The sequence below is a fragment of the Saccopteryx leptura genome, chromosome 3 (assembly GCF_036850995.1).
Source record: "Saccopteryx leptura isolate mSacLep1 chromosome 3, mSacLep1_pri_phased_curated, whole genome shotgun sequence".
NCBI classification, from domain to species: domain Eukaryota; kingdom Metazoa; phylum Chordata; class Mammalia; order Chiroptera; family Emballonuridae; genus Saccopteryx; species Saccopteryx leptura.
In genome coordinates, this window is record NC_089505.1 from 138,492,569 (window position 1) to 138,506,660 (window position 14,092).

A 14,092-nucleotide genomic window follows, 5' to 3' on the forward strand; every position below is an offset into this window, starting at 1 on the left:
TGCATTGAATCTATAGATTGCTTTAGATAGTATGGACATTTTAATGATGTTAATTCTTCCTATCCATGAACATGGTGTATGCTTCCACTTGTTTGTACCTTCCTTGGTTTCTTTTTTCAATGTCTTATAATTTTTCAAGTACAAGTCTTTTATTTACTTGGTTAAATTTATTCTCAGATACTTTATTTAGTTTTTGTTGCAATAGTAAAGAGGATTATTTCCTTAATTTCTCTTTCTGACAGTTTATTGTTGGTGTATAAAAATGCCACTGATTTCTGAATATTAATTTTATATCCTGCCACCTTGCCAAATTTATCAGGTTTAGTGGCTTTTTGACAGAAACTTTAGGGTCTTCTATGTACTGTATCATGTCATCAGCAAATAATGACAGTTTTACTTCTTCTTTTCCAATTTGGATGCCTTTTATATCTTCTTCTTTTCTGATTGCTGTGGCCAGGACACCCAGCACTATGTTGAATAAGAGTGGTGAAAGGGGACACCCCTGCCTAGTTCCTGATATTAAGGGCATAGCTTTTTATTTTTGCCCATTGAGTATGATGTTAGCTGTGAGTCTGTCATAGATGGCCTTTATTATGTTGAGGTATGTTTCCTGTATTCCCATGTTGCTAAGAATTTTGATCATAAATGAGTGCTGGATTTTATGAAATGCTTTTTTTGTATCTATTGATATAATCATGTGATTTTTATTCTTTCTTTTGTTTATGTGGTGAATCACATTGATTGATTTGCAAATATTGTACCAGACTTGTCTCCCCAGAATAAATCCCACTTGATCATGATGTATGATCTTTTTGATGTATTGCTGGATCTGGTTTGCTAATATTTTGTTGAGAATTTTAGCATCTATGTTCATTAGAGATATTGGCCTGTAGGTTTCTTTCTTTGTAGTGCCGTTACCTGGTTTTGGAATGAGGACAATACTTGCCTCATAAAAGGAACTTGGAAGCCTTCCCTCCTCTTGAATATTTTGAAATAGCTTGAGAAATAGTTAGTTCTTTAAATGTTTGGTAAAATTCGTCTGTGAAGCCATCCGGTCCAGGACTTTTGTTTGCTAGGAGTTTTTTTGATAACTTCTTCAATTTCATTTGTTTTAATCGGTCTGTTTAGGTTTTCTGATTCTTCCTTGATTGAGTTTTGGAAGATTGTATGTTTCTAGGAATTTATTCATTTCACCTTGGTTGTCCAATTTTTAGGCATATAGATCTTCACAGTATTTTCTTACAATCCTTTGTGTTTCTGAGGTTCAGTTGTTATCTCTCCACTTTCATTTCTAATTTTATTTATTTGAGTTCTCCTTTTTTTCTTGATGCGTCTGGTTAAAGGTTTGTCAATCTTGTTTATCTTTTTAAAGAACCAGCTCTTGGTTTCATTGATCTTTGTATTTTTTTAGTCTCTGTCATTTGTTTTTGCTCTGATCTTTATTATTTCCTTCCTTCTACTTCCTCTGGGCTTTATTTGTTGTTCTTTTTTCTATTTCCTTTAGGTGCAGTGTTAAGTTGTTTATATGAGCTTTTCTTGCTTCTTAAAAGTATGCTTTTAATGCTATAAACTTCCCTCTCAGGATTGCTTTTGCTGTGTCCCATAAATTTTGTTGTTGTATGTTCATTTTTATTTGTTTCAAGGAAATTTTTAAATTTCTTTCTTGATCTCATTGTTAACCCATTCATTATTTAATAACATGCTATTTAGCTTCCAAGTGTTTGAATGTTTTTCAGTTTTTCTATTATAGTTGATTTCTAGTTTCATGCCATTGTGATCAGAGACGATGCTTGATATGATTTCAATCTTCTTAAGTTTTTTGAGACTTGTTTTGTGTCCTGGCATGTGGTCTATCCTAGACAATGTACCATGAGCACTTGAAAGAAATCTATATTCTGCTGCTTTGGGGTGAAAAGTTCTAAAGATATTACTTAAATCCAGATAATCTAATGTATCATTTAAGGCTGCTGTTTCTTTGTTAATTTTCTGTCTTCAGGATCTATCCATTGATGTTAGTGGGGTATTAAAATCCTCTACTATTATAGTAGTGCTGTCTATTCCGCCCTTTATGTCCATCAGTATCTGCTTTATATATTTAGGTGCTCCAATTATTAGGTGTATAAATATTTACAGTGATTATATCTTCCTGTTGGATTGTTCCCTTTATCATTATATAGTGACTTTCTTTATCCTTGACTATATGGCCTTTGTTTTAAAGGCTATTTTGTCCGATACAAGTATTGCTACCCCAGCTTTTTTTTTTTTTTTTTTTCATTTCCATTTGCATGAAATACTTTTTTCCATCATATGGGATGCTTTGAGAAAGGATGATAATTAGGGAAAGTCTCTCTGGGAATGTGAGAAGAGTTATTCCAGACCTAAGGCTCACCACCTTGGCACATTTGCAAAACTGAAAGAGAAATCTTGATGAATATAATGTAGGAAGTTTAAAGAAGGGAAAGGTGAGGTGAGAGAGTAGGCAGGGGCCCAATGATTTAGGGCCTTATCAAGTTTGGATTTAGTACTGGAGGTGGTATCATGAAAAACCTTTGAAAGGTTTTAATCAAACCCATGGAGCGATTTGATTTCCATTTTAGAAAAATGCCTTTACATGTGGCCTGGAGAACAAATTTAAGGTCAGAGGGCTTGACAGTCTTAGAGATGGGACTTCAACCCATGGCTTCTTATTCCCAGCTCATTCTGACTTAACAGATCTTTCTAGTTATTGAACCTGTATCCCAGTGGCTTACTGATGCTTGCTTCAATGGACAGTGAAAGTAAAAGGCACCTACAAAATAAGCCAAAGGTCTCAGCTAAATAATATAGTTTCTTAGTTCAGTAAAAACTCCTTCTATTATTTAATGTACACTCTCTGTTAGACATTGCTCAGCGTCATGAGTGCTGTAATTACTGTTGACTCTGCATCTAATCTACCTTGTGTCTGTGCCATCTTCCAGTTAAGCCAGCCTGTGGGGTGAGTGACAAACCCCATGACATTGGGCTACCCAGCTGGTGCATGCCAATTTTAGCAGTTCAGCAGTTTATTTTTTCTCTCAAGGTTAAATGCTACTTTAGCCTTACATCTTATTTTTATAGTGTCTCCTTAATTGTATTTACTTACATTGTATATTTACAGACTAATACAACCAATTATTTTGATTGAGAAACACCAACATGTTTATATATATATTTATTCTGCCTCTCAAGAAATACCCAGTGTGCCCTGACTGGGTAGCTCAATGGGTGGTATAGCATTGACGTGGCATGCCAGAGGTCATGGGTTCGATCCCTAGTCATGGCATGTACAAGAAGCAATCCATGAGTATACAACTAAGTAAAACAACAAAGTGATGCTTCTCTATCTCTCTCTTCATATCTCTCTCTCTCTCTCTCCCTCTCTAATCAATGGAAAAATTAAAAACAAAATACTCAGTGTGCTTTTTATCAGATGATTGCTAACTCATTTCAGCATGTATTTACTGACCTATAGAAGCACTATAGTATTCTGGAAACAGCAAGGACTTGGATAGACACACATAGATCAAATCATCACGCTGCCCTGGTGACTTTGAGCAAGCCCTGCATCTGTAAAATGGGTATAATAAACTCATAGAGTAATTATGAAAAGTGGCACACTGTATATAAAACTGGTTTTGTACGATGCTCAATAAAATTTCACTGTTTTATTATCACATCAACTTTACTGAGCTATCATTGACACCCAGTAAACTTACCCATTTAAAACGTATAGTAGATATATTTTGACATACATAGTCCTCCATTTACCTGTCTATTCTGTGCCTATTGTTTTGGTGGTTTTAGGAGAAGGGCGTGTTTAACATTTTAAACCATATTTAGAATTATCATTGCTTTACACTGATTTAGTCACATTATTTAATTTACTTTTCATTGGATTTGACATTAGAGGAAAAGTAAGATTTTACAATGTATCAAACAACAGTATCAGAAAACAGCTGAGAAATGGTCATTCGGTGCAGACCTTTTCTGGCAAGTGCGCCGTGGATCCTGCCCTGCAGCTCCCAGAGTGTGTGCCTCGGTGTGGGAAGAACTGGGGAGCTCTGCCTCGGGCACAGAGGTGGCTCAGAGAGAGACCTCGCTCTCGAGGGTCTTAGAATCTGGGCATGGAGAAATGAAAAGTTACCTGTAACAACAATACTACTACTAACTAGAAGGTGGGGAGAGGTAAAAAAAAAAAAAAGTTCTGGAGGAATTCAGAGGGTACGATCACTTTTGTCTTGGGAATAACCTTCAGTAAGGAAAAAACCATGTATGGCCTCCTTCACGTGTGTCTGTCTGAAATAGGTGTGCAGAGCAGTTTTGACAGGTACAGGACCTGCCCGTTGATAGCTTAAAGCCTAACGCTGTGCTTCATGGGCTGGCGGGCTGGGCCTGTGCCCAGCTTTTTCCTGGAGGGCATCCAGCATTTCTGAAGGAAGAGGGAGTGTGCAGGACCCCAGCCCACGTTTTCCAGTGACCAGAATACCTAACTGACTCGTATGAATGGAGAAGCCCCTCTGGGTCGCCTACATGGATAATAGGGCTCTCATTCACCTCCACATCTAGGTCAGTGAGGGGCCCTCCTGAGGTGCACACCACAATGATAGATTGCTTCTGGGCTCTGGGGTCCTCATTACCATCATATCCATCATCTTCTGCTAGTACAGAATAATGGATGCAATTTAATCAGATGCCAAAGGAGTGCTCAGCGGGAGGATTTGAGGAACCTTTCCTGATACTTAAGCCCTCATGCTGCAGTGATTATAGGGAAGCAGAATGTTTTGTGGTGAGACTAAATGTATCATGCACTGTATGAACTGTGATTTATTTTTAAAACATTCTTGCTTTCAATGGCTCTCTTTTTAATACTCTCATTGTAGCCTGTTTATTGTTACAGATGTTATTTTTAAATGAGGTCATTGAGCTTTCCTTTGCTTCCAAAGGCAATGTTTGCCTTTTTATTGCTGGTTTGGCAGGGCTGCTTGGAGAACTGCTAATATGAGATCAAGGTTAAGGCTTCAGACCCCCAAGAGATGAGACAGAGGAAAAGCCTCTTCCATGTTAACACGCACTCACATCTGCCATACATCTCAGAAGAGAGTGGTCGCCTCAGTCCAGGTGATGATGACCTTGACAAGGTTGCCTGGCAGAGTGGAGAGTGGGTGGGTATTGTGGTCACACACTGGACTGACTTCTTTCTGTCTTCTGAAACCCTCATGCAAGCCATAAACCTCTCTGATCCTGTTTCCTTCTCTGTAACATGGGGATAATTTTTTACTCCTAGGATTTTTGTGAAAATAAAATGTGCTACAGCTTCGTGGTGTGTGTTGGGCAGGGTAATTGCTGAACACGTTTTAAGTCCTCCAAATAGGACATTTTTACATGACATGGTTGGAGGACCACGGCTAAAGTTGAAGGGCCACTGAACAAATCCAACTTGCTACTGATGTTTGTAAATAAGCTCTTACTGGCAGACACCCACATTCATTTACAAATGTCCATGGCTGCTTTCACGCTACAGTGGCAGAGTTGGATAACTGCAGCAGAGACCATGTTATTTGCAAAGCTAGAATCATTGACAATCTAGCCCTTTACAGGTGTTTGGTAACCCCTGTGCCAGACCCCAGAGGATGGCCATACGGCATTGTGAGCTTTACATGTCTTTTTCTCAAAGGCATCTAACACTTTTCTTCCTTTTTGCCTTTGCTCTGACCTGCCTTCTGTTGATTTGCCTTCTGCTCCATTTCCCTGTATATGCATAATTCTTTTGGTATACTGACTATTACAGTAAGACTTCAGATTTTTCAGGAGGTAGGGGATCATCTTTGTATGTTTTGCAGCATGTTAAGCAGTACCCTACATATAATAAGTGTATAATACGTAATTGACTTGGTGTGGAACAGAATGAAAGGACGTGAGAGGAGGGAGAGAACTCTGATTCCAGGGAGAGAGAGCGTGAGCAAAACTTCCTGGTGGTTTGGGAACGGGATTGCACACAGTGAGATGGCTGTCACTCCAGCTGCAGACGCTGTATACGTGGGAAACGAGGCAGTACTGCATGCTGTAAAGACAGGAGCCCGGAGACCCAGGGCTTGAATTCCAACTTGACTATTTACTGATGAAGCCGTAGACAAATCGCTTAAGCTCTCTACGCATATTTTCTCAACTGCAAAGTAGGGAATAATGATTCTGGGGTTGTTGTATGGATTAAATGAGATAACATAAAGGAAAGCCTCTCTCCCAGTGCTGGCACATTGGAATCATTCCAGAAGCTATTATCAAATGATTATGGTTCTGGCCTTCAAAGTACCATCTAGGCTGTTTCCCTCATTATAGAGTGAGCAGGGTCAAGGTCACACATCTAGTCCCTCTGGAGATGTGGCCTATTAACATCACTGTTTTCCATAGTTAGAGAATGTATCCAAGCCAGTAAGTGTAGACTGTCCCAACAGGGACCAGCGGAGTGAGGGGAGGGTTTACTGCAAATGAATCATTCATGCTGGAAAAAAATGACCCAGGACATCCAATGTCACCATTCAATGTGAAGAGGAATAGCTTCACTTGATTGAAACATTCATTACATTTTCTAAACATGGGATTTTTTTTTTTAAGGGACAGCAAGAAAATGTTTAGTTGAAAATTTACAGCCTTCTCTGTAGTGAGATTTCTTCATCCTACAAGCAGTTTATGCAGAACAGATGCCCAAGGAGGGTGCCTCTGTGCACTTGTGGATTTAGCAGTTATGTTTCACATTCTCCTCTCCTCTAGTTCTTGCAGACAACCTGAAATCCAACCCTGGAATTAAGTGGCAGTATTTCAGTTCGGAAGAAGGAATTTTCACTGTTTTCCCAGCACACAAGTTCCGGTGTAAGGGCAGCTATGAGCATCGCAGTAGGTATGTTGACTTAACTTGCCAAAGTCTTAATTTCTGTTTTATTAGTAATCTGTGCAAAATAGAGGCTCCTCATTTATACACATGTCTCTGCCTCTAGGGCTGTGGTTTTAGAAACTTGTACTTGTTCTCAAGTGATTTCACCTTTCAATGTAGGTTGCATGTGGAAATGCTAGGGCAGGGGTCCCCAAACTACGGCCCGCGGGCCACATGCGGCCCCCTGTGGCCATTTATCTGGCCCCCGCCGCACTTCCAGAAGGGGAATCTCTTTCATTTGTGGTCAGTGAGAGGAGCACAGGATGCAGATGCATAGGACGCCGCAAAGCACGGTGTTGCTCACGTACAGTACTACTTCCGGTGACGTGGGATGCAAGCATCACTCCGGAAGTGCGTCATATGACGCACATCCGGTCTGCGGCTGCAGCGCCCCACATTGAAATACTGGTCAGTTTGTTGATTTAAATTTACTTGTTCTTTATTTTAAATATTGTATTTGTTCTCATTTTGTTTTTTTACTTTAAAATAAGATATGTGCAGTGTGCATAGGGATTTGTTCACAGTTTTTTTTATAGTCTGGCCCTCCAACAGTCTGAGGGACAGTGAACTGGCCCCCTGTGTAAAAAGTTTGGGGACCCCTGTGCTAGGGGAAGGGCAAGTCCTAAAGCCCCGAGCTTTTCTAGAGCTATCTAACAAGTCAGGTGAAACAAGATGTTTACTAAAGAAACGAAATTAGGCCCTGGCCAGTTGGCTCAGCGGTAGAGCATTGGCCTGGTGTGTGGAAGTACTGGGTTCGATTCCCGGCCAGGGCACACAAGAGAAGCACCCATCTGCTTCTCCACCCTTCCCTCTCTCCTTCCTCTCTGTCTCTCTCTTCCCCTCCTGCAGCCAAGACTCCATTAGAGCAAAGTTGGCCCAGGCACTGAGGATGGCTCCCTGGCCTCTGCCTCAGGTGCTAGAATGGCTCTGGTTGCAACAGAGCAGCGGCCCAGATGGGCCGAGCATCGCCCCCTGGTGGGCGTGCCAGGTGGATCCCGGTCGGGTACATGCGGGAGTTTGTCTGTCTGCCTGACTACTTCTAACTTCAGAAAAATACAAAAAAAAAAAAAGAAACAAAATTGATTGAAGCACCCAAGCTGTTTGGAGCTTCAGACATCATTAGTGAGACATAGATGGTAATACCCTCTAGGACAGCCCTGGAAAACTGGATAACGTATCTCAGAGAAACATAGATGCTGCTCAGCTTTCCTTTCTCTAATACTGTGCTTGGCCATCCTTTTGAAATTTAGTGTCAAATCTTAGCTACTAGAAGTGTGAAGGTTGTCTAGAAAACATTGTGTTAAAGCTCCATCATTAACTCAGATGACTTGAGGTTATACCACTTAGCCAGAAGGGCAGTGATGGAGAGATCATTTGTATGATGAGACTCATCAATTTACAGAGCCCCTTAGGCAAAGGCGCTTTCCTTTTGAATCCCCAGCGTTTGTTTTCCTTTTGCAGCATCAGATATTTGATGCCAGAACTTCTGCAGTTAGTGCAGCATGCCCACTTTTCAGAGTCTAAATTACCCATCTCTTGAGCCCAAAGAGAAATTAGACGGCATGCTGTTTTTAATGAATCACCTGTGAGGGACAGTCCAAAAGGAAAAGCAGGATCTTGTCACAAATCAGCATTCACCTACGCTTGGAAGTTTTCATGCATCTTGACCTTAAATATGTTACTATTAATATACCCCAGTTGTTAAAGCGGTTTTTAACAACTGACTGTGACAATGTGAACACATGCTCTGCTTATTATTTACATAGTTGAGTTGGAAAGAAGAAGGTGTGTCCTTTTTTAAAATTCTAGTCACCTGGCTTAGAGGACCTGAGAAGTTTAATATTTAACACGGTCGTCAGTGTTGAGCTAGTTAGATTTTCTTCTCTTTGTTCCCTCTTTTCATTTCTGTAGCCACATCTCCTCGATTCTTCTATCCCATGTCCTCACCGGCTCAATGGTATCAACGAGTGGCCTGTGGTTATTAACGCAGGACTTGAGGTTTGAGAACAGTTGGTGTCAACTTGACCAGATGTGGAGGGTTTTTGGTACTTTGCCTGCATTTCTTAATTTGTACCCAGGCTTTTGTGACTCAGCTGGCATCTAAAACTTCACAGAAAAATCTAGTGTTTTAGGGGTGTCAATAAAGGAGCGCATTCTCTTGAGCTGATTTGCTTTCTTAAGCTCCCCCTAATTTGTTCCAGCTTTAAAACTGTGAATAGAGACCTCATTAAACCTCTTCTCACAGACCTTCCTGTACTGCACACTAGCAGAAGCCTGCTTTGATGGGAGGCATTTCTTCTTTGGTGCTCCACCCCCTCCCCCTTTCCTTAAAGTTGGCAAACAAAAACCTGGCAAGAAGAGCGGCTATCACAGGCTTGGACAAACTTGATGGCATAGTATTAAATGCTAATATAAGGGGCCTTTTGGTGGCTGACCTGTGTGAATTGCTTCAGTACTGAAAGGAAAGGGCCCTCTTAGCAGTAACCTTTGTCTTGGGGGAGAGCAACCAAACCTGCTATTCAGAGCTGCCCAGCATGCTCACAGATTGTAGGCTGCCCAAGTTTTCGCAAAGTCCCACTCTATAAGTCTGCCAGGGAGGGCCCAGCACTGCAAGCAGACCTTTTTCCCCCTCTGACACTGTCTCTTCAGCTTGAGGGGGCCACCTGTTGCGTTTCCTGTAGCAGGATGATAGGTAACGGTGGGCAGCTTCACCATGAGCAGTTGAGAGGGTTAACATTGAGGAAAATCCAGTCTTCCAAAGGATTTGTTTCTTAAAACCTTCTCCCAGTTGCTTTGATCTTTAGAAGACATACATTTCCTGTTGCAGACACCCCTGGTCTGCAGATACACATTGTTGTCTTGAGGCATTGTTTTCAGTGCACCAGTATAGTTTCTCCTTCTGTGCTGATCTCGCCACTCTTGTGCCATCTGTGGAAAAACATATAGACACCAGCATGCCTACACATCCATCATGTTCGCAGCTGTGTTAGGTTTGGGGCCTTTGACTCAAACCAGGACTCACTCCACAATGCTTCTGCTCCTTCTAGACCTATCTACGTCTCTACAGTCCGGCCGCAGTCAAAGCACATAGTCGTGATCCTGGACCACGGGGCTTCCGTCACCGACACCCAGCTCCAGATCGCCAAGGATGCTGCCCAGGTCATCCTCAGCGCCATCGACGAACACGATAAGGTGACCATTATCCCACTGACCCACATGGCATTGGAGCTGCCTTGAACACCTCCAAGGGAAGGGAAGCACTATATGTTTTATGATATATATTTTTAAATTCATCTCTTTATAAATGACTTTGGGAAAAGGGAGTGGTTTAGTTTTCACTCTAGTATTTGAGGAAGCAGCTGCCAACTCGGATTCCAAATCTCTCTAAACCACCCCCAACCAGCGGATGCTCGCACTTCCTTTTTGCCTCCTGTTAAGACTTCTAATTCCCTATGGCTTTCACACTGGAAGTTATGCAAGGAGCAGAAGGGCGAGGGCTTGGATGTTGGTGGATGACTTTATCTGAAGATTGATGGGAGGGCAGGGAGAAGGGAAGACTAATCTCTAGGATACCTCAGAGACAGGTGTGTTTACAACTAATTATAATCATTGCCTGTGGACATTTTCTGCTTCATCATTTTGACTTTCCCAGTACCTAAGGTTTTACTCACTAATATAGCTGTTTAAAACACACCCCCCACATCTTTACTCTCAACCCCATCTCCAGTTGAAAAACCAAGATGGTCAGTACTTGCTGAGATTTTTCTCTGCGTGAGATAACTTTTTTTTTTTTTTAAACATGTGAACACCATACTGCTGACTTCATCTTGGAACAAAAACCAAACTCTCAGGTTCCTCCCTCTTACCAATCCTTAATGGATCCTTTTCAAATTTTGATAGATGGGTATCTCCAGGCATTTATTTTTAAACTCTCAGAAATCTGTAGGCCTTCTCACTCCTTGGGTTCTTCCTGAATTAAAAAGAGAGAGAAAGAAAGGAAAGGAAAGGGGAGAGGGGAGAGGGGAGGGGAGGGGAGGGGAGGGGAGGGAAGGAGGGAAGGAGGGAAGGAGGGAGAGAGAAAAGGAGGGAGGGAGGGAGGGAGGGAGGAATCCACAATAGCACGTTTTCTTCTTCTTTCCTCAGATCTCTGTGCTGACAGTGGCAGACACTGTCAGAACCTGCTCACTTGACCAGTGCTATAAGACGTTCCTGTCTCCGGCCACCAGTGAGACAAAAAGGAAAATGGCCACCTTCGTTAGCGGTGTCAAGTCTCTGGACAGCCCTACCCAGCACGCAGTGGGATTTCAAAAGGCATTTCAGCTGATCCGAAGCACAAACAATAACACAAAGTTCCAAGCCAGTAAGTGCGTTTTCTCAGAGATCTTACAAACTAATGGATGAAGGATGATGATAGGATATATTATAAATGGATCCCACAACCACGTCTAGAGGGATTTTTTAAAAATTGAGTTGGGATAAAATTTTCATGTATTGTCATAATGGTCATCTAATACTAGGATCTTAACTAGATTTTCTCTTCTAATCAAAGGGACTCAAGTCTGCGCGCAATATCTTCTCTCCTGGAGCCGCTTTATTATGCTCCTTTATTAAAAACATATCCCCATCTATTTCCCAGGGGAATAACCACAGCCTTTTGAATGCTAATTGTCAACTGCTTCCCGGGTGGATGATGGTTTGTGTCCATGTGCCTCTGAACAGGACAGCAGCAGTTCTTGCCTTGATCCTTCCCTGTCCTAACCAGCTGTCATTTAGAGGAGCATCACCCTTCAAATGTAAAATGGCACTCTAATTTAATTTTCATGTATTAAAGGAAATCTCGAATTAGGGTGCATGCTAAAGGAATGGATATTTGAAATAAGACATACACTTTGAAACTACTGAAAGGAATTTATGTCATTTTCCTTTTTATATTTAAAAATCTATTTGTAGAGGGGTTTTTTAATGAATGCATCTTTGAGATAAATTTTATAAATATATTTTCAAGCTCTTTATTGTTTCTGTATTAAAACTAGCACAGCATCATCGATAAATGCAAAGCACAAGCGCTGGGCATATATAAATGTAATGGGCCCTTGTAAAAAGGAAGCTACTGTAATTATTACAACTAATGATGGTAGGTGACATGTTAGTTATATGTTTCTGTGCATTATCATAATAATAAACTGTATGACAGTTGATTATTATTGTTATCTCCCAGTTTTCACGGGTCAGGCATTCAGGTACAGCTTGGCTGGGTTCTCTGTTTAGGATTGCATAAGGCTGCAATCCAGCCGGCAGCCAGGTCTGTGGTTTCATTGGAGGTTTGGCGTCCTCGTCCAAGCTCAGCTATTGACATAATTAATTTCCTTGCAGCTGTAAAATCCATGTCTACTTGCTTCCTCAAGTCCAACAGGAGAGCATCTCCTCTTGAAGCTTCTGACTTAAGAGAAGGCTTTAGAGGTCTTAGCTAATCTAATCAGACCTACCCTCCCTTTTGATTTGGTCAGATTGCTCTCCCTTGCGATTGACTTAGTAGAGACCTCAGTTACATCTGCAAATCACTCCATTACCTTTGCCATCATCTACTAGTTAGAAGCAAATTACTGATCATGCCCACACTCCGGAGGGCAGGGGATTATGCAAGGATGTCAGTCGTCAGGTTCATCTTGGAATTTTGCCAGCCAACCTTGAAAGAAGTACTAGCTCCTCACGAACAGAATAACAGGATGGCTGAGTGTCAAGTTTCCCAAGATTAAGTCAAGCCAGTGGACAAGGCTGACCTCTTAAGAATTCAAGACGATTGGCTATTTGATTGGCGCGTTTACCTGTGGGTGCCACCTACCAGTTGTCTACCTGTCGACATTCCGTAGTGGACGTGTTCTTTCTCCAGCCATCAAAGCAGCTGTAGAGGTCAAGTCCAGTTTTGATTACGCCACTGTTTAAGTAACGGAGAGGAATGCCAGCCTGGCAGTGGCCAGGCAGGGAGTGTGAGTCAGGCAAGCCCGAGGTAGGCGACGAGGACTGTTGGCAGAGCGTCGTCAGCTCGCGAGCACATCCTCCATCGAGAGGCAGCTGTTCTTCTCTTCAGCCGGTGGTTGCCAGGCAGGAATTCCTGCCCACTGTTTGCCAGATCTTCTGTTTCAAGAGAAGCCAGAAATCTGGATTTTTATGTGAAGTCCCTTGATTTTCAAAAGTTGACATTTGTTCCAGATTTAAAACTGTGAATAGAGACCTCATTTATACCTTTTCTGACAAATCTTCCTAAATTTGCACATTAGCGAAGGCTGCTTGGATAGAAAACATTTGTCCTCTATGTCTTTTGTTTGTCTGGTTTTTTTTAATGTTGGCAAACAAAAACATGGCAAGAAGAGTGACCTTCACAGACTTGGATAAATTTTGATTGTACTGTTGTTTTGTTTTGTATAATGCTCAGTGGAGTCCCTTTTAGGCCAAGTAACATGTTTATAAGGTTTAGTTCACAGGCTTCCACCTAAAGCTCTGGCAGTTCGAAGAGGAGAAGAACTCAAACTGGTTGCTTCAGCAGTTCACATGGTCTCGTTTATAAAGGAGAGATTTGAGGTGCTCTCAGGCAATATATCATTGTGGTTAAGTATGTGGGTTTTGGATTTCAGCCAGTGTGGTTACAAATTCGTACTCTGAAATTTTTCTAACCTCTGTGAACTTGTGTAAATGATTTGATCTCTCCAGGCTTGGTTTCCTCATCCACAAACTGGGGGTGAAAATAAGATCCAGGATTCCGTCGTAAATATTAAATACATATAGCTATGGTTATTATGATATTCAGTTTCCTACAAGACTTCCAGCTAACCTAGAGCAGATACCCCAGACATCCTAAATTGACCTCAAGCCCAGATACAGCCAAGGACCCCTAGTAGCTGTGGCTACAACACATTGAGGGGTCTGTATACTACTGCTCATTCCACAGACAGTTATTTAGCATGTGCTCTGGATCTGGCACTGTTGTAAGGCCATGGGGTGAGGTTATTCTAATGAGTCAGACCTACCTTGTAAGACTTGTGAGGATTAATCTATACATGAAAATGAAGTATCTGTCCCACATAAGTAGCCATATGAACAGAAGCTACGTGTCATAAATTATTGTAGCTTTGCGCTAATCATAAAAAT

At 41.5% G+C, this 14,092-nt stretch overlaps 1 protein-coding gene across 1 annotated transcript in view; it reads left to right on the plus strand.

The window, feature by feature from the left end:
• Positions 1-14,092, plus strand: part of CACHD1 (cache domain containing 1) — a 269,698-nt gene that overhangs the window by 192,723 nt on the left and 62,883 nt on the right. Inside the window, exons 5-7 of the mRNA XM_066376473.1 lie at positions 6,787-6,913; positions 9,994-10,138; positions 11,090-11,306. Of these exons, the coding sequence (XP_066232570.1) occupies positions 6,787-6,913; positions 9,994-10,138; positions 11,090-11,306 (489 nt within the window). The remainder of the gene's footprint in view (positions 1-6,786; positions 6,914-9,993; positions 10,139-11,089; positions 11,307-14,092) is intronic.